Source organism: Megalobrama amblycephala, linkage group LG12 (assembly GCF_018812025.1).
Source record: "Megalobrama amblycephala isolate DHTTF-2021 linkage group LG12, ASM1881202v1, whole genome shotgun sequence".
NCBI lineage: Eukaryota > Metazoa > Chordata > Actinopteri > Cypriniformes > Xenocyprididae > Megalobrama > Megalobrama amblycephala.
This window is the reverse complement of record NC_063055.1, coordinates 5875148-5899956: the sequence shown is the minus strand read 5'-3', so window position 1 is coordinate 5899956 and position 24809 is coordinate 5875148. Positions and strand designations below refer to the sequence as shown.

At 37.2% G+C, this 24809-nt stretch overlaps 1 protein-coding gene across 4 annotated transcripts; it reads right to left on the bottom strand.

The window, feature by feature from the left end:
- Window positions 1-1738: 1738 nt before the first annotated feature.
- Window positions 1739-23598, bottom strand: mbd1a (methyl-CpG binding domain protein 1a). Of its 4 annotated transcripts, none has more exons than XM_048209011.1 (14): window positions 23441-23598; window positions 18339-18837; window positions 15451-15565; window positions 12259-12758; window positions 12092-12168; window positions 11937-11977; window positions 9157-9213; window positions 8974-9009; window positions 8586-8621; window positions 6979-7161; window positions 6271-6573; window positions 5659-5742; window positions 5150-5380; window positions 1739-3746 (listed from the first exon to the last, which is right to left on the bottom strand). In XM_048209011.1, the coding sequence occupies exons 2-14, from the start codon at window positions 18578-18580 to the stop codon at window positions 3279-3281; spliced, it is 2373 nt and encodes a 790-aa protein (XP_048064968.1). In that variant the 5' UTR covers window positions 18581-18837; window positions 23441-23598; the 3' UTR covers window positions 1739-3278. The 4 variants fall into 4 exon arrangements, with proteins under 4 accessions (XP_048064968.1, XP_048064969.1, XP_048064970.1 ...); XM_048209012.1 differs by having other exon boundaries at window positions 11937-11974; XM_048209013.1 differs by lacking the exon at window positions 9157-9213.
- Between the last annotated feature and the right edge of the window lie 1211 nt (window positions 23599-24809).

Below are 24809 nucleotides of genomic sequence, written 5' to 3'. Positions count from 1 at the left end.
GAAAATATATGAAATCCTATAGGTATATGAGCTGTTTCAGAAAAAAAAATTACAAAAACGAAAAAAAAAGTCAATAGTATAAACTTTGACTGTGTGAACACAAGGTAGCTACAAGTAGCCTATTATACGATTCAATTTCAACATAATATATTACACTATTATGTGATTAATTCTCAAAATAATTAATATATCACGATCTGCAAGATGAATTGTGGGATATAGTGATGCTTGAAAGGTACATCGAAGAAATCATCCATATAAATTTCCCTCGTCCACTTCACGAAATGGAACGCACTTCAAAATGGTGGCAGGGATTCCCCTGAGGGGAAGTTCGCGAGTGCGTGTCTAAAAGTGGAGTGGAACGCAGCCATAGAAAGGCGGTGCACTCATATGAATGAGAGAAAGTGCAACGAGAAATATGGCGGAATAGCCCCGCCTTCTAAATAAAAGAGCCAGTCTCTGATTGTTAAAGTCACGCGCCAGATGCTGTCTGAAGGCAGGAACACACCAAGCCCTCGTCCCCTTGGTCCTCGTTGGCTTTTTTTCGGCCGATTCGACATGTTGAATCGGCGTCGGAGCTCGTCGGGCCATCTGATCATTCTGATTGGCTGTTCAGATACTGCCACCTGCTGGTCCGGACAGGCATTTCATCTCACGGAGGCGCAGAACTGACGTGCTACTTGGCCATCGGCTTTTGAGTGTTGGTTTGGTGTGTCAGGCCAACTTTGGACACAGACGCTGCCGACGTGAGCCAACCCCACAGTCTGCTTTCATCACCACTAGTTCGTCAGCATCGGCTTGGTGTGTTCTGGCCTTGAGACTTGCGCTTAGGACTGCTCATGCGCATTGTCTGGTCCAGCATGAAAAATAAGCTTTTAACACTATTTTACCACAAGAAACCACATTTATGAGACAATTGTTGTCAGATTTCATTGGCGATTTCAAATATGAAATTTAATTGTCAGCTTGGTGGTGAAGAGCTTTGAAGAATTTGAGGTTTCCCCATTTAAAGAGATGGGAGCTGCACTTGCATGACTGAAATAGCTGCTTGAGATGCATTTCAAAGATGGCCGCCTAGAGAAATGACTTGTCTTAAATGGACTTTGTTACTACATCAGCTATGTTGTTTATGTCATGTGACCTACCAGTGTGAGTTGCATCGTTCCATCGTTCCCTGCCATTCATTAGAGATGTGTGCGATTTAAAGCAGTGCTTCGCAGACCGATCGTGTATGACATCAAATCTCACGAGAGCGATTAGAGTAGAAAGAGAGTCTGTATGCTTGCACCAATCGATCTGCGCAGCACCACTTAAAGTCAAACACACCTAAATCCTCACCCGTGGCCTCATGGGATAGTAAAGTGTCAAACATGCACTCCTGAATCTCTGCAGAAGTAGTAGATCATCCGGGTACTTTTCGCCTGCTGTTTTTCGATTAGTATTTGCACATACTACTCTGTTGGCCTACTGTTTTTTGCATACTATAAAGTAATGCAAATTTGAATTTTATGTCTTACCATTACAATTGTGGTCAACAGAATAATCACAATTAATTTTCAACCACTCAAATTCAGTAAATTTGATAAAACAAAGTATTTCATACATTTCATTAATACTGCAAGTTAACACTTTAAAAAAAAAAAAAAAAACAATTTCCCAGTCTGAAACCCACTGCTTTACACCAAAGAACAAGAGTGATTGTCACTTCAGATGGAAAAAAAGACCAGAGTTGTCTGTATGTAAGAAAAACAAACTTTATTTTCACCCACCCTTCATAAAAATCTTACTTTACAGTGTTTCAAAAACTGAACTTGGTGTTTAAACAGACCAAAAAGGGCAAGATTTACAATACAGAGATGCTCTCAGAAACACCTCTAGCTTACATCCTCTATTTATAAATAATTTCCGACAATTACGTATTTTACAGCTCATTTTGTACACATTTCCAGGGGTAGAGGTTAACAAATTTCAATTCCGCTTCCAATATTTTAATTAAATCACTCAGGAATGAAAAATGAACAAAATGTTGAACTAAATTAAGAAGGTCTGATTTTATCTGCATTGATTTAACTCTCTTAGGAAGAATTTAAATATGCATAAACTGTATAAAGGCCAATCAGTGTAATAAAAGATGCCGTTCACCAGGCCTTCCCCGGTCGGACCTCTACAGTAGGCTGGGAATAATACACACGACAGCAGAAATGCACACAGATGCACTGCAGTTTGCAGCGTGCCATTAGTTGCACTTTATCATGCGTAACACAATTCAGTCACACGAAAGCAGGTGTGATTAACAACAGGACAAAAAAAGACCAGAGCGCATCTTCCATTGCATAAAACGCTCAAATAATAAGGGGAAGAAAAAAGAAAGACGTACAAAACGCATTATGAAAGATAGTATGCTTGCTCGCTTTGGGGTACAAATTAAATACAGTGTAAGGTATCAATAAAAAGCAGACTACTTCTGAAGGTAGAGTGATTTTGGTTTAGGTTTGAACATCCAACCCCAAATTTAGCACAACAAAGGCAGCTTATAACACGCTTTTCATTGTACAACAATAAACATGTTCACCAAACAGCTCTGAATCAATAACTCAGCCTGAAAAAGGGCACCTGGGAAGTTTAAGGTTGAAATTGGTCCATATAATGATTGAGAGGTAGTTTAAATGAGAACTGGAGAGTGACGGAAAGAAGGGGTTTTGGTAAAACTCAATGTTTTTTGTGAGTCCTTTTTTCGATGGATTGTTTTTGTCACGTCACTAACTTCCACATTTCTGAAAACGAAACAAAAAAGAAGCACCATTTTGGATGTCGATTCATCGTGAGGTTGGAACGGAGCCCCACACATGACATGATGGAAAAATAAAAAGTATAAGGTGGCCACGAATTAACAATATTTTCCCACGACTTACTAATACGTCAGCACATTTTACTAACCCCTTCCCTCGTTTTAAGTAAATTGTGCACACGGTATAATTCGTTCCCTAATTTACTAAATCATGGCCACGTTGTAATCATTCGTTCCCTTGTTTTAGAGAACGAATTCTTAATTCATAGTCACGATTTATCTAAAACGAGTGAACGAATTCTTAATTCATGGAAATAAATTCTTAATTTGTGACCACGATATATATATTTTTGTCCACATGTCATGTGAGGGGCTCCATAAGTTGGAAACAGCTCTGACTGCACTATAAGCTTAAAAACTGGTGGAAGATTTTTTTTCCGAACAAATTGTGATTGTTCGAAAACTACAGTAAATTTTCGCAGAAGATATATCACCCCTCCACAGGCTGCGTGCATTTCACACAATGTTCCTCATCCTTGGAAATGAGCAAATCGCACAGAGCCGCTCGAACGCACATTCTGGGCTCCCAGGGCGAGCCCATGTCGAGGCTCTGGTAGCCCTGACACACGCCCAGGCCTTCCAAGTCAAGCAGGAGCGACACCACATCATCGACCGTCTCGAGGCAGGTGGGGTGGCGCGAGTAGACGGCGTGCATGAGCAGGAGAGGCTGGTTCTGAACGCTGACCTGGAAGAAGAAGCCCTTCTCGATCTGGACGATCGTGTCGGCCATGGTGGAGAGCTTGGAGCACTGCAGGAGCTGGAGGACGGGGCCTTTGGCCATGACGCACACCCAGTGAGGGGGCAGCACAGTCTGGCCTAGGGAAGTGAACAGCTCCATGAGGCCTTGGTCTCGGTCGCAGTCGCTCTCTGCTCCCGCCAGACTGAAGATCTGAGTGATCTACAAAAGCAGAGGTGACATTGACATGGTTGGTAGCTGTGGAAATCTCTGACTGCACTGAAGGCTTCATGCACAAGCCTGTAGACTGACTTTTATGAGAAGGGCTCGGGATGTTTTTGCCTGGAAAATCAAATGGATGTGACATTTCCAGGTACATTCTATGACACTTGAAATGAATGCTTATACAATGTTCAGCATAATGCTGAAAAAGCGTTATGCATAGAAAGGGGGTTAATAAGTTAACAAGCAATAAGAGGAGTCTGCAGTTCACTTAACAGCCACCGGTGTCGCTAATAACAAGGGTTTCTGAATTCTACACATAGCTTAGTTTATTTGTATAGCGCTTTTCACAATACACATTCTTTCATAGAAGCTTTAACGAAAATGCAGGAAGTACTTTGTTATCAGCCATAGATTGTGTGTCAAAATAATGTCCGTATGGCAGTGATACTCAGTTATAGTATAATACATGTTATGTGGTTGGTTAACATCATGTAATCAGTTAAGCAGACACAACAAACACGTGAGGGCTGCAATTACAACTTACAGCAATTACTACGTAATGATTACAATACAAGGATAATATTTATATTATATAATTTTCAAAAAAATTAAACACTAATTTCATATATATTGTCTTTCAATAATTCAAGCACTTTTCAAGCAAAATATGGCCATTTTAAAGGGTTTTCCAGAACTTAAATTTCAAATAGGAAAAAAAAAAAAAAAAAAAAAAAAAAAAAAATATTATATATATATATATATATATATATATATATATATATATATATATATATATATATATATATATATATATATATATATATATATATATATACACACACACACACACACACACACTACTGTTCAAAGTTCATTTTTAAAAATGATAATTTTAATTTTTTTTTATTTCATTATTTAAAATTTTATATAATTTTATTCAGCAAGGATGCATTAAATTGATCAAAAGTAAGAGACATTCATAAATAACTATTCAACAAAGAATCCTGAAAAAAATGTATCATGATTTCCTAAAAAATATGAAGCACAATTGATTTTTACATTTGATAAGAAGAAATGTTTCTTGAGCAGCAAATCATCATATTAGAATGATTTCTGAAGGATCATGTGACACTGAAGACTGGAGTAATGATGCTGAAAATTCAGCTTTGATCACAGGAATAAATTACATTTTAAAACGTATTCAAATAGAAAACAGTTATTTTACATTGTAATAATACTTAACAATATTACCATTTTACGCTATTTTTGATCAAATTAAAGCAGCCTTGGTGCGCATAAGAGCCTTCTTTCTAAAAAAAAAAAAAAAAAAAAAAATCATACCATAATCATAACACTAGTGTATTCAGTAGTAGTGAAGACAGAGGTCCAATGAGACTCACCACCGGCGTGGGCTCCTGTTGAGATTCTGATACTGGCTCTTCTGTGAAATGTGACGGTGGTGACCCCACTCTCACCATTTCAATCTGAAGAAAACCATTCTGAGTCGCATCATCCCCCATTGGCAAAGAACCGATGACCTCACCCAGCGGCATCGGATTGTTGTTACACAGAGGTCCTGATCCAAGCATTTGAGACGGCACCGGCATGCCCGGCATGTTGTAGTATAATCCCTGTGAAACATGCAGGCATCAAAACAAATGTCAGCTTTCAATGGCCATCAACATTTGCAAACATCTATAAATCGGATCTCTGCTGATTGGCTGAAAAAAAAAAAAAAATAAAAAATCCAAAAAAATATTTCCAAAAAATCATGTTTAATTGGTCAAAAGTGTGTATCCATATTGATATATAAAAATCACAAAATTTTGGCGAAATTGGCCTATGAATAAAGAAACTAATTCCAAAGCTGGAGAAAACAAATAAATGAGAACGATGTAGAAGCTCTTACCTGATGAGCACCGAGTTCAGAGGTGTTTGAGTACATCTCATTAGACGCCATCACTGACCCTTCATTGCCCAAAACAACAGGATCCTATGAAAACAATGATGAAAACATTTAACAACCTAATAAACATTATTATTAATGTATCAAATAATTAAAATAATTCATATTTGTGGATTAAATTACATTGTTGATGGCAATCTTCTGCTGAAACTTTTGGTCTAATGCTACAATCAAGTCATATCGAAATTACCATAATTACTGACAACTTTCTGACTCATAAAAACCATTAACGTCATTGTTAATCCCATAAACACAAGTTGCAAACATGGTTTGAAATTCATGACAGTTCTGACGTCTCTAACTTGACCGCTGTGATGCCATGTAACATGAACATTTTATTATTTGTTATGGCATTTTATTATAACCACTGTACTGTGGTCTCAAGTATCTTATACAAGCATTGAGTTGTGAAAGAATGTACTTATGAAGCAGTCCAAAAACGTAAACAGCTCAAGAGTTGTCATCTTGTATGACGTGATCGCAGACTAGACTTAGACCTAGTTTTGTGTTTTGTTTATGTGATATTTAATTCTCAGACTTTTAGAAATCAGAAACCTCCTCAATGTTGGATGGTTCGTCATCCTCAAGCACGGCCTCAATGAACATGTCGTCGTCCTCTTCCTTAAAGCTGTAATTCCATTTCCTCCTTCCTCTGGCCTTGGAGCCATTCATCTTATAATGTTTCACTTCTTCTTCGTCATCATCCTTGTCAGACATTTCTTCGTCGTCATCATCATCATCATCATCCTCCTCCCAGGGTTTGCTTCTGAATCTCCGTTTTTTTGCTGGTCTCCCACGCCTCTTGATCTTGGATTTCATGTTTGTTCTTCTTCGTGGAAGGGACGGATTCAGGTTTCTCTGCATGATACGATAAAACAAGAAAGATTTTGCAAAATGCACCTCCGAACTTTGTGTTATTTGCCACGTAGTCAGGTGATAACCAGTGTTGGGGAAAGTTACTAAAGTCAAGCATTACAATATTGCGTTACTCCCTAAAAAAGTAACTAATTGAGTTACTAAGTTACTTTTCATGGAAAGTGATGCATTATGTACTTTTTCTCACCTGGGCTGGGTTTGCTTGTTTGTTATATTTTTGGCAAATGTAAAGGCCCCTTACTTATTTGTAAATTTAAAAGTAATGCATTACTTTACTAGTTACTTTAAAAAGTAATCCGATTACATAACTCACATTACTTGTAATGCGTTACCCCCAACACTGGTGATAGCCTTACTCTTGAGTGATGCCATTAATCAAATACGTACTTTTGCAGTTTGAGAATGAAGCTTTGACTGAAACTTGCATTGACGTAAGCGACATTTCTGCCTTTTCTTGTTACTGCCACCATACTTTGGCTTGTCCATGCAGAAGTCACATTTGCCACAGTCTTCTTCACGAAGACACGCGTCACACTGCCGGCACATTCTGCGATTCCGTTTCTTTTGAGCCTAAAACCAAGAGTAGACAGATTTTTTCATTAATAAAGGACTGAAGATGTCAGATTTGAGTAGATTTTTGGACATGCAATAAAGACATAACTAAAGTTTTTAAGGGTTTTTATGAGTTCAGATATAATCAGAAAAAGAATATTCCATGTTAAATACATGTTTTACCTTAGTAAAGCCGAGTAAAAAAAAATAAATGAAAAAGTATATTGAGCCTTTTGCCCAAACTGAGCAAAAATATGCAATTTATTGCAGTTGCTGATATTTTTATGGCCTAAATTCTAATAGCGTTTAATGTAAAATCAACGAGATCTTTATATCAGTAGACAACTTGCATAAAATGCATATAAATATAAGTTAACACTCTCTGCTAATAATATGTCGTAGTAAGATGATATTTACATGATTAGTTTTATAAACAAATTTAGAACATAATGCAATACAATGATGATTGAGAGATGAACAGATAAACGTTCCTCAAAAGCCTGATGATCATATTTGATACTCACATTTTAACATGATTTTTCTACAAAATGATGTCTGGATAATCAAGTATTCCTAAGTCGCTTCAGTCCAGTAAGTGTTCATCTTGAAATATTACTAAGGATTATAAAAGTTATTCTTACATATATTTTTATAAAACTCATTAAATATTTCACAGCAAAAAGACACATGTACCACGAAGTGAATAGGGATGTTTTAACAATTATACTAAAAGGCCTTTTACTTGCTAAAAAAGTATAAACTATCAATCAGACAACAGAAGGAATGTAGAGGATTGTGTACAACAGGTTTTTCAGCAAGTTTTAGTCATATTGTTAATTTAGAGGACATTTCAGTGTTGTCAAAAGTACTGACTTCGATACCAAGTCAGTATGGAAATTTAAAAAATGTGACGTTTGGAGAGCTGCTGAGCGGATTGATAAACACCTCTGATTGGCCATTATGTTCATGCATTCAACATATATGTCTGTGACTGGCTAATATGATCAAAGCACAGGAGCGTTTGAAAGCACACAAGTGTTTGAAAGCATTTTGAAAGCGGGAGCACTTGAAAGGCAGCGTCTATCAGTGGAGCGGTCCGCTGATAAGATGACTGCTTTCAAACGCTCCCGTGTGTATCTGTGCAAACGCTCGGTGAAGAGCATCATTGATGTCTATTTACAACATGTTTTTGAAGCGTTGATCATTGTAGCCAATCACAGACATATCTGATGAGCACGTGAACACAATGACCAATCAGAGGTGTTTACGAATCTTAACAGTGCTCAAAGAGTCACATTTTTAAAATTTCAGTACCGACTTGGTACTGAAGTTGGTACTTTTGACAACACCATTTTGCATGTCAAATAAGATAAAAAAGGGTCAAACAGTCAAACAAAACTACAAAAGACTAAGTGTTGAGAATGTGATGACGCATCACTCACCCAATCATCATCATCACCACCATCAGGGACAAAATCCTAAACAGCACATACAATAGAAACCTGGATCAGTATTTTAAGCACAGTACACTGCAAAAGTGTGTAATAACTTTTTTTACTATGAACAGCACAAAATGAAACAGTTATTTCCTAGCAGGTATCCAAAACCTTTAGTCATTTACACTATTGTTAAATTATACAGACCAGATAGACATGTCAAACTGCTCAAATTGCACAAAGTTTAGAAAGAACCACAGAATAAATGCTTATGCGCTTCTCTCTTGAGTTATCCGATGAAAGTTTTGCTTCTTGTTGATGCTAAAATTTAAACTAGGACACGAGGAAGTATTTTAACATTCAATAAATAACTACATAAAAAATGAACACTGACCTTTTTTGAAATTCTCTTGTATCCGGGACGAGGTTTCTGCAGGAGATCGTGACATTATGTTTTGGTGTGTAAGTAGTTCAGCTACTGACAGATTATTTGATGATCTTTGGCAATGCTTTTGTGTATGCTGCAGCCCATAAATGTCATGAATGTGTCTATATGATATTATATGTTTATTATTACCAGTATTTGTTTTCTTGGGTGTTTTTTTTTCCCAACCTCCCACTGATCCTGCCCCACCTTGAAAAAAAAAGAAAAAGAAAAAAAAAAAAAAAACACATACAAAAGAATAATAAAAATGAAGCAAAAGAAATATGACAAGCAAAGGTGTTACATTCAACAGAATCAGAAATAAAGAGAAAAAGAATATCCAAAATTATTTAAAAAAAAAATAAGAGAAGAATGAAGGATAATCTGAATTTTGTTAAGCTACTTAAGGTGAGCAAACAACCGTTTTGGCTTGTAGATTGAGAACACAACAAAGGGAAAACTAGCTTGTGTTAGTTCAGATATTAAGACCCAAAAGTATCGCCAAAGCTCTGTACCTCTCGTGCAACGAACATGAACACAGACACAGCAACACTGCAGTGATTCACTTCCACTTCACAACATCAACAACAGCACAGATGAATGATTCCCCAAGCACAATTTTTAAAAAGAGCTTTTTCAATCTAATAAAAAAAATACAGCAATGAGACATGGGATGACTAGAATTTTTCAGATCAACTATCAGACGTTGCATTTCTCCAATTGATTAACCTAAAAATCTTTTTTAAATAGGGCTGTCAATCGATTAAAAATTTTAATCTAATTAATTACATAATCTAAATTAATCGCATACATAATTTTTGCTGTGGAAGTATTAAATATTTCAATTCAAATGAATCAATGCAGGGTTTTTCCTGGATCAAAAATGGTCTTCGGCGGTGACAGACATGGTCATCCACACAAACAGTAAAAAGTGCCCTACCCACGTGATCTGCGAGCCCGATACTGACAATAAAGTACCCGTCACTCTCACTGTAATAATTCTTACTTGCCCACTTTGTAAAAAGAAAAAAAAAAAAGAAAAAGTGATTTTATAGCTTTGTAAGAGATTCTTTTTTGCTAAACCTGAAAAGTATTAAAAAGTAGCATTTAGAAGTTATATTAACTAATAATATAATTTTCTACCATATACAATTGAATGCACCTAGCTAACAACAACTTGCTTTGTTCTGGTTTCACCTCACTCCGGTCTAAACTAACTGATTTTATAGGTAGGCCTAATTTACTACACATTGTCATTTAAATAACCTGAAAATATTGTGGATTATTAAGGCTAATTTTACTAACCACTCTTGCTAAATGGGGTAAGCACACTTATGTTCTCATTTCAGAGTTGTTCGAGTAAATGATTCATTATAGACCGTGTGGACAGATCGGTTGTTGTCATGATTCATTAAAATGAATCTGTTCAAATGAGTCATTAGGTCGCAAATTGGACATTAGCGGACGTTGACGCGTTGCGTGCGAAAAGTGACTGTTATTAGGACATCGCAAAAGATTTGTCAACACAGAAAACACTTCACCGCTGGATAGGATTTTCTTTTTGTTTACTGAAAGTGTGGTTTATGTCAGCTGCACGTGCAGGGCGCCTGTCATTCTCCGAATGCGCCGCGTGAAACATGGATTCGGTCTTACGAACTTTTAGCATTGTGTCAGTTGATTTAGATTATTATGTGTGAGGTAGAGAGAGTGCAAAGACGGTGCTTACTTTCTCGCGCGCAAGAGAGGGGAGCTCTGCTCGTAATTTCCCTCAGCGCAGCAGTCATCTCCCTCCTTCATACAGAATGGATTAATCTGCGTTATTTTTTTTTAACGCGTTATTTTTTCTCAGATTAATTAATCGAAATTAACGCCCTAGTTTTAAACAGTCAAGTGTCAATATATATGATGAATGACAGAACACATTTTTATCTGCCTGTGAGATTTGATAATAGCATTGAAAGCAGAGGAAGCAGGTCCACAAGGTAGATTATTTTGTCAAAAAGTTTAAGTATTTAAGTCGGACTGAAACACAAGTTGCTTTTCTTCCTGATCGTGATGTATATCCAGGTTAAAAGCCTTCTCAAACAAGAAAAAAATGTAGGGCAGGATTTGAATGATTTGCTATTGATGGTAGGTTTGGGCGACATCTACCAAATTGGCATCAGACGATGTCTGCAGTGAAACATTGCAATGGATGATGACATCGGGGGTGGGGTCGTATTTGAGCGTCAAGCTCAACTTCCATTGGAATGAGTTAAAAACGCTCGCTCTGCTCCTCGCCACTGGAAACGCACCATTAATGTGGCGCCCATCTGGAGAAAGAGAGCACGGGGTTTGCCGGGATCCGGATGCGGACCACCATTTGAATATCAGTAGTTTAGTTTGTGTAAAACATGTAGTAGCCTATAATTCGTTTGCCATTTTTTGCACAATAAAATCTTTGTGTTCATTGGACGGTTTTGGATGTAATTTGTATTGTGATCGGGAACAACTTCATTATGATGTTCTTACCTAATTAGGATTTTTTTTTTAAATTATTTTAAGTAAAGCATGCATTGCACTGGGCGATATAGTGTGATTAATTAAGATGTTTTTTTGCGGGTTGGATCACGATGTCAAAACTCTAATTGGTGAATCTCATGTGAGTGACAGGTTGTCCCGCCCTCGTGCCAGTAAACACGTCATCAGAGATAAGATGTACAAGAGGGAGGGGAAATCACTTTGATAAAATATTATGATTTTTTTTTTTTTATATATATATAATTTATAACAAATACTGCAAAATTCATACATTTTGATTTCATGGTGACTTTGATTCAAAAATCATTTTTGTCACAAACTTTCTGTTTTATCCCAGGTCTCAAGAATCAGCGACAGAAAAACAAGGAAAAGATGGACGGACAGCTCTTGCGATGACAGTCAGAGATACATACCTTCCTAAACACAATGTTTGGAGGAGATTGCTTCTTCTCTGCTGCACATGACAAAATTTAGAAATTAGACTACAAAAAAGGCAATAATACACCTTAGAAATATTACAGAATATCATGCTTGCTGAAATGAAAGGTGTAATTATAAATTCACATACGTTTAGGCCTACATGTGTAGCACAACGTGTCTCCAGCCTTCTGAGCAGAAAATGGAGAGCCACAGTTTTCACATTTACTGAAGAAAGAGAAACAGCAGGATTTGTTATTCATAAAGGCCCTAGTTGAAACTACAGCAAATATGCAAAATGAGTCAGATTTTATTCACCTGAGCATAGGATGACTTTCCTTCAGTGACATTGTTCCCTTAAGCGTAATCTCTGGGAAATCTGGCGAATTTACAGGCAGATCTGAGATCAGTGTATCCTGAGTTTTTGTAGGGCTAATTGGCTCCATAGATGGATAAAGCCAGAGTCGAAGGGGCAGCTCAGTGCCAGCTTTACCAGGTTCGCTAGAGGAACCGATTATCTGTTGGGAAACATTACCCAGTTTTACCGAAGGAGTGTGAATAAAATTCCGTGTTCCGGATGGGTCGATATTAAGCGGCGAGATTCTCGTGAGGCGCGGAGGGCTGTTAAATTCTGTGTTGGGTGTGTTGGAGATGCTGCTGGGGGTGAGTCGGGGTCTCTGGGGTGTGGATGTCGAGCTGTGAATGATGCTCTGGGGTGTTCTGGGTAAAACTTCAGGTGTGCGGCTTGGATCTGGGACTGGAGTGGCATTTCCCGATGAGAGACCTGAACGTCTGCTGTCCAACAGGGAACGAGCATTCTATATATGCCAAGCAACCACAGAGAAGAAAGTGTATTAAAATGTTATTATAATAATAATAATAATAATAATAATAAATGATTAAATTAAAAGCAGATTGTATGTAATTTATCTAAAATTAATTCTAAATTCTGGAAATTGAAAGTGTCCCTATTATGCTTTTTCAGTCATTACCCTTCATGTAGTGTGTAATATAGCTGTTTGTGAATGTAAATGGTCTGGAAAGTTTTAAACTGCAAAGTGCACAACAAATAAAGCTATTGTCTCCCAAAACAAAGAACTGATTCTGAACTGTCTGAAACGAGTCGTCAGTAATTCCAGTCTTACTTCCTGCACAAACATAATACCAGCCTATTGTCTTCACTGGCTGCCCAAGAACGTCTACTTTGACCCTCAAACTCTGTTGTTATAACTGAAGCCTGGAAGAATTTGGTTTAAGTTATCGACATGTCAAGAAGATGCTGTTTTGGTGCTACGATTGCGAATTCACTTTGCATGCACTTCCAAAGGATGCGGACATGAGCTCTAATTGGTACAATAAAATGGGCGGCATCACTTCTGTTTGAAGTGCTGAGGAAACCTCTGGGGCTAAATGTAGGTATGGTAATGAGAATTTTATGCTGTAAGCTGTAGACTAATCACAACAGACTTGGCCACCTGACCAATCAGAGCAGAGTAGACCAATCGCAACAGGGCTGCGTTCATCATCATGATGCTATATTTTTACTATAAAACTCTTACGACAAACATGTCTTCTAATATCATCAACTGTTGCATATACCGAGCTGCAGCGGACATATTTGTAAACGACTCTATTTGGACCCATTGTGCGAGCTGTCTCTGTAATACTGGGTGGTTTATATACATGTTGCTGCTGATTGGGCTGACATTTCTGACACACCCACCAAACAAGAGAAAACGTATCTCAAACCCCGTTGCATATTGTTTCCAGGAAACATGTCGTTCAACCCGGAAACCGTAACAAAATGTTGCGCACCGGTTTGAGCTTGAACGTGCCCCAGACCAATCACAATATACTGGGCCATCTGACCAATCAGAGGGGAGTACACCATTCACAACAGACAGGGCCATCTGACCAATCAGAGGGGAGTGCACCAATCACAACAGACTGGGCCATCTGACCAATCAGAGGGGAGTACACCAATCACAACAGACTGGGCCATCTGACCAATCAGAGGGGAGTGCACCAATCACAACAGACTGGGCCATCTGACCAATCAGAGGGGAGTGCACCAATCACAACAGACTGGGCCATCTGACCAATCAGAGGGGAGTGCACCAATCACAACAGACTGGGCCATCTGACCAATCAGAGGGGAGTGCACCAACCACAACAGACTGGGCCATCTGACCAATCAGAGGGGAGTGCACCAATCACAACAGACTGGGCCATCTGACCAATCAGAGGGAGTGCACCAATCACAACAGACTGGGCCATCTGACCAATCAGAGGGGAGTGCACCAATCACAACAGACTGGGCCATCTGACCAATCAGAGGGGAGTGCACCAACCACAACAGACTGGGCCATCTGACCAATCAGAGGGGAGTGCACCAACCACAACAGACTGGGCCATCTGACCAATCAGAGGGGACTGCACCAATCACAACAGACTGGGCCATCTGAACAATCAGAGGGGAGTGCACCAATCACAACAGACTGGGCCATCTGACCAATCAGAGGGGAGTGCACCAATCACAACAGACTGGGCCATCTGACCAATCAGAGGGGAGTGCACCAATCACAACAGACTGGGCCATCTGACCAATCAGAGGGGAGTGCACCAATCACAACAGACTGGGCCATCTGACCAATCAGAGGGGAGTGCACCAATCACAACAGACTGGGCCATCTGACCAATCAGAGGGGAGTGCACCAATCACAACAGACTGGGCCATCTGACCAATCAGAGGGGAGTGCACCAACCACAACAGACTGGGCCATCTGACCAATCAGAGGGGAGTGCACCAATCACAACAGACTGGGCCATCTGACCAATCAGAGGGGAGTGCACCAACCACAACAGACTGGGCCATCTGACCAATCAGAGGGGAGTGCACCAACCACAACAGACTGGGCCATCTGACCAATCAGAGGGGACTGCACCAATCACAACAGACTGGGCCATCTGAACAATCAGAGGGGAGTGCACCAACCACAACAGACTGGGCCATCTGACCAATCAGAGGGGACTGCACCAATCACAACAGACTGGGCCATCTGAACAATCAGAGGGGACTGCACCAATCACAACAGACTGGGCCATCTGAACAATCAGAGGGGAGTGCACCAACCACAACAGACTGGGCCATCTGACCACTTTGAGAAAAGAGGTGCAGCAATGTATATAATGAGAAAATGAATGTGTTGTTGACCTTGGACACATGTAAACCTAAATGTAGGAGATCTTTAAAACAAAATTAGGAACCTTTAATTATAGCATAATAGGGGCACTTTAAGATTATTAGTGGCTTTAGTTAGCAAGCACAACTAATTAAAGATTTTAACTAAACTTTTTTATTTTATATACATCGATAAAATTTCAAAAATGTTAAATATCTCATAAGTAAACAAAATATATTTAAAACACTATAAATATGACTTCTCTTACTGCACATAATATTCTTTCTAACAATGCAAACAAAAGACAAACAGAAAACGCTACACAAACCTTAGTTCTCCTAGTGCGATCCATGTGTAATCCTTTCTTGAAATCTAAACGATTAAGTCCTTGTCTAACATTTCTGGCAATCGGAGGCCGACCTCTGCGTCGTTTTACTTTCGGACTGTGAGAATATGAGAAGTACAAAAGTTGTTCTATAAACTGAATATGATCAACAGGTGTGATATGAATGACTGAACATGTCCTGTAGCACCTCTATATTCTGAACTCAATCTGACTTGTCCATTCATTTAATGTCACATTTATTAATTATCATATGAATTCAAATGTTTATATGAAAGAAAAATCAAGGTCTTAAAGGGTTAGTTCACCCAAAAAAGAAAATTGTGTCATTAATTACTCACCCTCATGCCGCTCCACACCCAAACATTCGTTCATCTTCAGAACACAAATAAGATATTTTAATGCTTGAGCCTCTGTTTAGCATATCTGATGTGTGCATAGATGAATGTTTATATGTGAATAACAGCCTAAATTACAAAGTGCTCAAGTCTCTTCAGAACATTTGGACTAAACCTCTCAATTCATATGGATTAGTTTTACAATCTCTTTATGAACTTTTTGAAGCGTCAAAGTGTGCGTAGCTGTCAATGAAGGCACAGAAATCTCTCTGATTTCATTTAAAATATCTTCATTTGTGTTCCGAAGAAGAACGAAAGTCTTACGGGTTTGGAACGACATGAGGGTGAGTAAATGATGACAGAATTTTAATTTTTAGGTGAATTAACCCCATAAGGCCTGTTCACACCAAGGACAGTAACTGTAACAATATCATTTTAAATCCACACCACAACTATAACAATAATGACACAGAGGAACAAGACCATTGGAATCACTTTCAGCTGATGAATGATAAAAACATTGACAGCTAATCAGAATCCATCCTGCTTTAAAGAGCTTGAGCATTTAAAGCGACAGGCGACAAAACTGCAGCGCACTTAGAATAAACAGAATGTTATTGTGCACTGGTGTGGATAATATAGTTATCGTTGTATCGTTCTAGTGTGAACGGGCCTTTACACTTCTTTTTTTAATGCAATAAAATGTTTTAAAAGTTTAAGTAAAAATGTGAACTGAAATATTAAAGGGATAGTTCACCCAAAAATGAAAATTTGATGTTTATCTGCTTACCCCCTGCACATCCAAGATGTAGGTGACTTTGTTTCTTCAGTAGAACACAAATGATGATTTTTAACTCCAACCGTTGCAGTCTGTCAGTTGTATAATGCGTGTCAATGGGAACTTCTTTTATAAGAGTAAATAAAACTTGCTTAGACAAATCCAAATTAAACTCTGCGGCTCGTGACGACACATTGATGTCCTAAGACACGAAACAATCGGTTTGTGCGAGAAACCGAACAATATTTATATCATTTTTTTTATATCATCAATGGCAGTGATGTCTCGTGCATATACTTCAATGAGTGCTAGACATCACTGTCGTTGTCAGAGTGCGATCAGACCTCACTAAGCGAGTGCTGAATGCAGTTGGACATAGTGGTGTTTTAGAGGTAAAAATGATATAAATACTGTTCGGTTTCTCGCACAAACCGATCGTTTCGTGTCTTAGGACATCAATGTGTCATCACGAGCCGCAGGGTTTAATTTGGATTTGTCTGTGCAATTGTTTTCGACTCTTATTGATTGTGTTCCCATTCACTCCCATTATTTGACTGACAGACGGCAACGGTTGCAGTTAAAAACCATCATTTGTGTTCTACTGAAGAAACAAAGTCACCTACATCTTGGATGCCCTGGGGGTAAGCAGATAAACATCAAATTTTCATTTTTGGGTGAACTATCCCTTTAAATACATAAATATCTTAGTATTCAAATTTCTTCCTTTTGCATTAACAGCAGCACTGATGCTGACACATGATCATAATATACTCAAGCATGATTTGAGAAGCTTCAATGAAAGCAGGAAAATCTTACCTGTACAAATCTGTTTGCATTTTAAGGGATTAGTTCACTTCAGAATTAAAATTTCCTTATAATTTACTCACCCCCATCTCATCCAAGATGTTTATGTCTTTCTTCTTTTTTCCAGTTGAAATGAAATTAAGGTTTTTGAGGAAAACATTCCAGGATTTTTCTCCATATAGTGGGCTTCAACAGTTACCAACAGGTTGAAGGTCCAAATGTTAGTTTCAGTGCAGCTTCAAAGAGCTCTACACTGTCCTAGACGAGGAATAAGGGTCTTATCTAGTGAAACCATCGGTCATTTTCTAAAAGATTATATACTTTTTAACCACAAATGCTCATCTTGCACTGCTCTGCGATGCGCCACGCATTATGTAATCATGTTAGAAAGGTCATTTTCTCCTTTAACATCATTGTTTTACCTTTTTTTTGTAAACACTTGCTTGGTACTTCAGCCTACGTCATGACTCATGTGTGACCTTGTCAACGTGACGCGTGAAGTTGTGGATGCGCGTCGCAGAGCAGAGCAAGATGAGCATTTGTGGTTAAAAAGTATATAATTTTTATCGTTTTTTTTAGAAAATGACCAATGGTTTCACTAGATAAGACCCTTATTTCTCGTCTGGGATCGTGTAGAGCCCTTTGAAGCTGCAATTTGGACCTTCAACCTGTTGTACCCCAGTGAAGTCCACTATATTGAGAAAAATCATGGAATGTTTTCCTCAAAAACCTTTATTTCTTCTTAACTGAAGAAAGAAAGACATAAACATCTTGGATGACATGGGGGTGAGTAAATGATCAGGAAATGTTAATTCTGGAGTGAACTAATCCTTTAATTAAATTTTAATGTATTCCCAGACCATTGGACTTAAAATATTTCCAGGCAACGTACTACACCCAAGCTATAGAATATTCCACTATATGCAAACAAAATGTAAGATAAAGGCACATACACGCCATCATTGGTCCTCCTGTTGATGCGTTCACTGCTCCTGAGACCATCAACACCATCATCTTCATCCTCTTCCATTGGCTTCAGCCAATCAGGTGGCAACTCAACCGTCACTTTGCCAGGCATGTCGTCCCACATAGTATTTTCCTCAACGGCGGTAATGTCTCCTTCAATCGGATGCATCGTCTCTTCCGGGTTCGTCGTCTCCGGTTCAGATGATGCCCTGTTCAGCTCATCCGTCATATCTGATCTTTTCCTCTGGCCTCGAGGCCTTTATTTCACTAGTAGATTTGTGAGACCAATGGTTTTGAGTCATCCCAGGAAGAGTATGGATATTGAATCACTGGCTCACATTTTTAAATAGGAAAAAGGCTTTTTAGTCCATGAATCGGAGGGGTTAATCTCATCTCAAAATGTTACGAACAGCCTGGGTTGCATGAAATGTCAAAGATCCAACGCTTCATCCATGTCTTTACTGGCTATGGATCATTATGTTACACCTGTAAAGAGAGTGCCGATATTAGAGGAGAAAACTAAATTAAACTCCAAACTGTATACGCTATAAAATTATTATGTCACAGTCATGCCAACATTTTTTGCTGCTTGACATATTTCTAAAGACATACTATGCATTGCAAATCACACACACATAGAGCTTAACATCGTCACTGAAGTTAAGAAATTGCCAAAGAGAAATGTTGACGCACTTGTATCATGATCTGCATAACAATCACTATTTTACTCAAATATTTCAGCAATAGCTAATAATAAAGTATTTCCAATGCATCGTAACCGATGTGTAAATAAAACCCCCCTATTAAATTGGGCTGTTGAAATGACTCGAGCTAGCAGAAACACGATAGACAAGCGTGAAGGAGAATATTTATAGAACGGGGCCGAAACGAGTGGTTGCCATGGTGACAGAATTGCAGCGAGCCCAGCAGCGACGGCAGGGAGGTCGATACAAATGGGCTGAGAACATTCGATATCTGCAATGCAGCGCAATTACTATGGCAATGAAATACGTTACAGTGCAGCAAGCAGCCAACATTTGTTACAATTTGTAATACTTCATTTCCTGAAACCCTCATTATGTGTAATTAAGACCATTTGTTTAAAACAACTGCTGATTAAGATAACTGCTGAAAGGTTGACCAAGGTAATAAGCACTTTTCACAATAATAAGAAAAATACAAACGTGACAAAACAGATGTAATCAACATCTCAGTAAATTAAACCTCGCTGTGGGTTTCAGCTCAAATCTGGGTCATGGGGGATTTGTTAATACTTAAAAATACGGCTTGTTGAGCAAGTTGATATCTTGCAGGGTTTCTGCAGGTTTTATGAAGGTAAATTTATGACTCTTTCCAAGACCTTTTTAAGACCAAGTACAGAAAATAGGGAATATAATATGTTAATATGTTCTCTAAATGTAAATGTATAGGGATAAACACAATGAGTTGTATTAGGAACACTTCAGAGTTCACTTCAAACACATATCCATTGCTTTTTAATTCATTTGTACATTAAAAGTAGCTTGAATCAACCACTAGAATATGGAGATAACTTTTACTGCATCTTCTGATGATCACACTGCAAATAAGTGGTTCTGCCTCAGTATATGTCTTGTTTTCCAGTGCAATGCTCTAAAGTCTCTTAAATGTACAATGTACAATGAAATAAAATCTTGTTTTTTTTGTGAATTTGAACAAAATTAAGTGAGTTTATGCTTAAAACAAGAACAAATATCTGCTGGTGGGCTCAGAAAAATCAACTTAATTCAAAGAGAAGTTTTCAGATATTTGTTCTTTTAAGCATAAACACTTAATTTTGTTCAATTTTTCAAGGCTTCATTTTACATTTGCATCTAAAGTAAATGTAACAAAGATGTTTAGATATTTGTATTGGAAAACAGGACAAAAATACTGAGGAAGATATTCATTTTTTGCAATGCATGCAACATTTAATGCTACAACTTTATGAATTTCAGACTTTCTGCTCTGATTTAAGACCTTTTTAAGGCCTTAATTTGCGTAAGAGCGCATTAAGACTTTTTCAGAACTTTTTTAAACCGGTCTTGTTAAGGTTGGCAAGTCAGCAAGAAACTCACCGAATCTGTTCAGTAATCAGTAATATTAAAAATGTCAGATGCTGAGCCAGCCATTTTCAGCCATCTCTCATATAGCCAGAAAGTAACAAATACACAACGAAACACAACGTTATATTCTTATACCAAACAATTTTTTATCAGCAATGACCAAACTGGAGATTACAAGTAAGAGTTTACATTCAATCTAGTCATAAAATGTAATATTTGTAATGTCTGTTTAAGTGCAACAGCACATTTCTCTATAGATATTGTTGCAAAATATACAGTTTGAATTAGCTGTTATACAAATGCAGAACAGTGTACCAGAATAAACCATAATGAACTAAAAATCATATTTATTTATTGGTTAATCATTCTAAAATCATTGGTAACACTTTACAATTAGTTAAATATTAGTTAATGTATTAACTAACATGAACTATCCTGAACATTTATAATTAAATGCAACAGAAGCAAAAAAAAATTTGATTATGTGATTATTGTTGCATCTGTACGACCACTAAGATTTGGATTACTGGGTTGTTGCTTTGGCAGTAGATTTTCATTACAAAAACAGTGACAAATATGGTTCTCTGTGTTGGTTGTTTATGTTTTTAACCATTTTTAAGCATTTTAGTTTGTCCCAACTGAACAATGACATTTCATACACATAAGACGAACATATTTTGCATTGTGCATTAAATTTAATATTTAGATGCATTGCATAAAATTTTAAAATTGACAATGCTGTATTATTATTATATAAGTTTGTGAGATAATTAGATCGACTTCAGTGAAGCTTTGACTGATGTTACACTTGGCATATGTAAATTTTTTGTTTTTTTTAATTGACAATGATTGCAAGTTGATATGCTTGAACTCGTGGCCATATCAGCGATAAATCGCACGTGAACAATTATCTGAATAGCGCGATGCACTTTTTTTCATCGCGTAAATAAACTTAATGTCTGTTTAAGTGCAACAGCACATTTCTCTATAGATATTGTTGCAAAATATACAGTTTGAATTAGCTGTTATACAAATGCAGAACAGTGTATCAGAATAAATCATAATGAACTAAAAAACAAATTTATTTCTTTGTTAATCAATCTAAAATCATTATAACATTTTCTCAATTACACTGATAATATTTAAGAGCAACTTCCAACAAGGTACATGAAACAACCATTTATAATTAAATGCAACAGAAGCAAAAACGTTTATGTTTGTGCTATTGATTATGTGATTATTGTTGCATCTGTACGTTCACTAAGATTTGGATTACTGGGTTGTTGCTTTGGCAGTAGATTTTCATTACAAAAACAGTGACAAATATGGTTCTCTGTGTTGGTTGTTTATGTTTTTAACCATTTTTAAGCATTTTAGTTTGTCCCAACTGAACAATGACATTTCATACACATAAGACGAACATATTTTGCATTGTGCATTATATTTAATATTTAGATGCATTGCATAAAATGTTAAAATTGACAATGCTGTATTATTATTATACAAGTTTGTGAGATAATTAGATCGACTTCAGTGAAGCTTTGACTGATGTTACACTTGGCATATGTACATTTTTTTTTTTTTAATTGACAATGATTGCAAGTTGATATGCTTGAACTTGTGGCCATATTAGCGATAAATCGCACGTGAACAATTATCTGAATAGTGCGATGCACTTTTTTTCCATCGCGTAAATAAACTTAATGTCTGTTTAAGTGCAACAGCACATTTCTCTATAGATATTGTTGCAAAATATACAGTTTGAATTAGCTGTTATACAAATGCAGAACAGTGTATCAGAATAAACCATAATGAACTAAAAAACAAATTTATTTCTTTGTTAATCAATCTAAAATTTTCTCAATTACACTGATAATATTTAAGAGCAACTTCCAACAAGGTACATGAAACAACCATTTATAATTAAATGCAACAGAAGCAAAAACATTTACGTTTGCATCTGTACAATGTTTACGTCCACTAAGATTTGGATTACTGGGTTGCTGCTTTGGCAGTAGATTTTTATTACAAAAACAGTGACAAATACGGTTCTCTGTGTTGGTTGTTTATGTTTTTAACCATTTTTAAGTTAAGCATTTTATTTTGTCCCAATTGAACAATGACATTTCATACACATAAGACGAACATATTTTGCATTGTGCATTAAATTTAATATTTAGATGCACTGCATAAAATGTTAAAATTGACAATGCTGTAGTATTATAAGTTTGTAAGATAATTAGATCGACTTCAGTGAAGCTGATTGAATGATGTTACAATTGGCATATGTAAATATTTTTTTTATTTTTTTTTATTGACAATGATTGCAAGTTGATGTGCTTAAACTCGTGGCCATAGTAGCGATAAATCGCGCGTGAATAGCGCGATGCACTTTTTTCAGCGCGCAAATAAACGTAACCAACTTAAAGTTATTTAACTTGCAATTCCTAACCTTGTGAAAACGTGATAAAAATGATCGGCGAGCTCAACAAACAGATCGTTAAAAAAAAAAAAAAAAAAAAAAAAAAAAAAAAAATCGACACGAGTTTCGCCAGCCTCCATTACAGATCGCTGGAGTGAGGAATGCTGTCCCGACCCGCGATCAAAACACGTCCGATATAACGTGACATTAGTAATAAACATAACGCGTTTCGCAAGCGCGTTTCATTGACAACATCCCGTATTATTCGTGACAGGTTTTAAAGACACGATAAGTTTATTTTCACGAGTCTACAACGTCCATTTCGCTGTGCTGAACGAGCTCAAGCAGCCCCCCCTTCACTGTTGACCCTCCCCTTCCACACTCCCCATTGCTTTCAGCGATGCAGCCTCGAAAACGACTTTCCGAACGCGCTCTCCTGCACGGAACCACGCTGATCTTTCGATTTATTTACTAGAGCGATGTCTATAAATTATGACGTTATCTGCGTTTTATAAACACGCGTTTTTGCCATGCATAAAGACAAACATGGGATCGATTGCTTGCAGCATTTTGACATTCTTACCTCATCGCGTCTCACGCAGTCGATCGAGCCGTTCATCTGCGCCTCGTTCTCTCTCCGATCAGCGATACTTTCGGTGATCTACTGCGCATGTGCTGACACAAGCATCGTAGGAAGTCGATCCTGACCGAATTAAATTTAGTCGCTCAATAATATTCACCTTTAAATTATTGCACATGATAAAAACAATGATAAACAGCATTAACGCTAATATTAACAGTATTTGCATGTCATCGGAGTGTGTTTGTTGGTCTTTTTGATACGAATATAAATAATGTGCATGAATATCGACGACTCGCGCATCGCTATATTTTCTCGACCGCACAAAAATAGCACCATTACCCATAATAACCAGATTTAAAGTCTATTTTGAGCATATTTGACGAAGATATTCGTTTAGGGAAATTTTTGGAGCTTAAAATGTGCTATAAAAAATTGTTATCGTTTACACTTTCCTTATTTTTGAGAGGATTAACGTTACATGATTCTCGCCACAAATTATCAAATTAATTGGGGTCAAATAAACATACATCTTTGTCACAGTTTAATATATCAATATTAGATATCATAACTGAACTTCAGTATTCACACATGAATACAAAAACTGCAGTAAGTGAGATATAACGTATTATTAAATAATTCGCTGTTTTAGAGAAACAGGCACTTTAAAATTTACTCTTTTGGCAACATTACTGTTGGTATTCGCCATCTTTATAAACAATTATTTATTAATCTTAACGTTAAATTCCTTACCTCAGAATCGCGCCATTCCAGTCAGAGGTACTGATCACTGATTATTTCACACATTTTAGCCTACATGGACCATAATTATAATGAACAAATATTGAATTGTTATTAATGAATGTATTAGAATTTGATTTCGTCATATAGATGACCAGGTTCAAACGCTATAATATATGTTTTGTATGTATGTAAATGTACGACCAAAGTTTAGGTTCATATACAACAAACTTTTTGTTGCTTACTAAAAATGCTGGGTTGTTTCAACCCATGTTTGGGTCAAATATGGACAAACCCAACCGTTAGGTTTAAACATTTTACTTAAACAGTTGTTGGGTTTGTCCATATTTGACCCAAACATGGGTTGAAACAACCCAGCATTTTTTATAGTGTACATGCATGCATACATACATTCATACTTGCTTGCATACTTACAAGCATACTTGTATGTATGTATGTTTGTATGCATGTATATATGTAAGTATGTATGCTTGAAAACATGCATGCATGTATTCAAGTATGAATGTATGCAAGTATACTTGCATGTAAGTATGCATGTATGTTAAGTATGCATGCAAGTATGTTTGTATGTAATTAGTTGTAGGAAATTCTCATAATGTCATTAAAATAA

Coding starts and splice junctions, on each gene's coding strand:
- mbd1a (XM_048209011.1), bottom strand. CDS start 18,580: ATGACGGATGAGCTGAACAGGGCATCATCTGAACCGGAGACGACGAAC. Junction 15,566..18,338: donor AGGAGGACCAATGATGGCGT/GTATGTGCCTTT, acceptor ATATTCTCACAG/TCCGAAAGTAAAACGACGCA. Junction 12,759..15,450: donor ATCGCACTAGGAGAACTAAG/GTTTGTGTAGCG, acceptor TGGCATATATAG/AATGCTCGTTCCCTGTTGGA.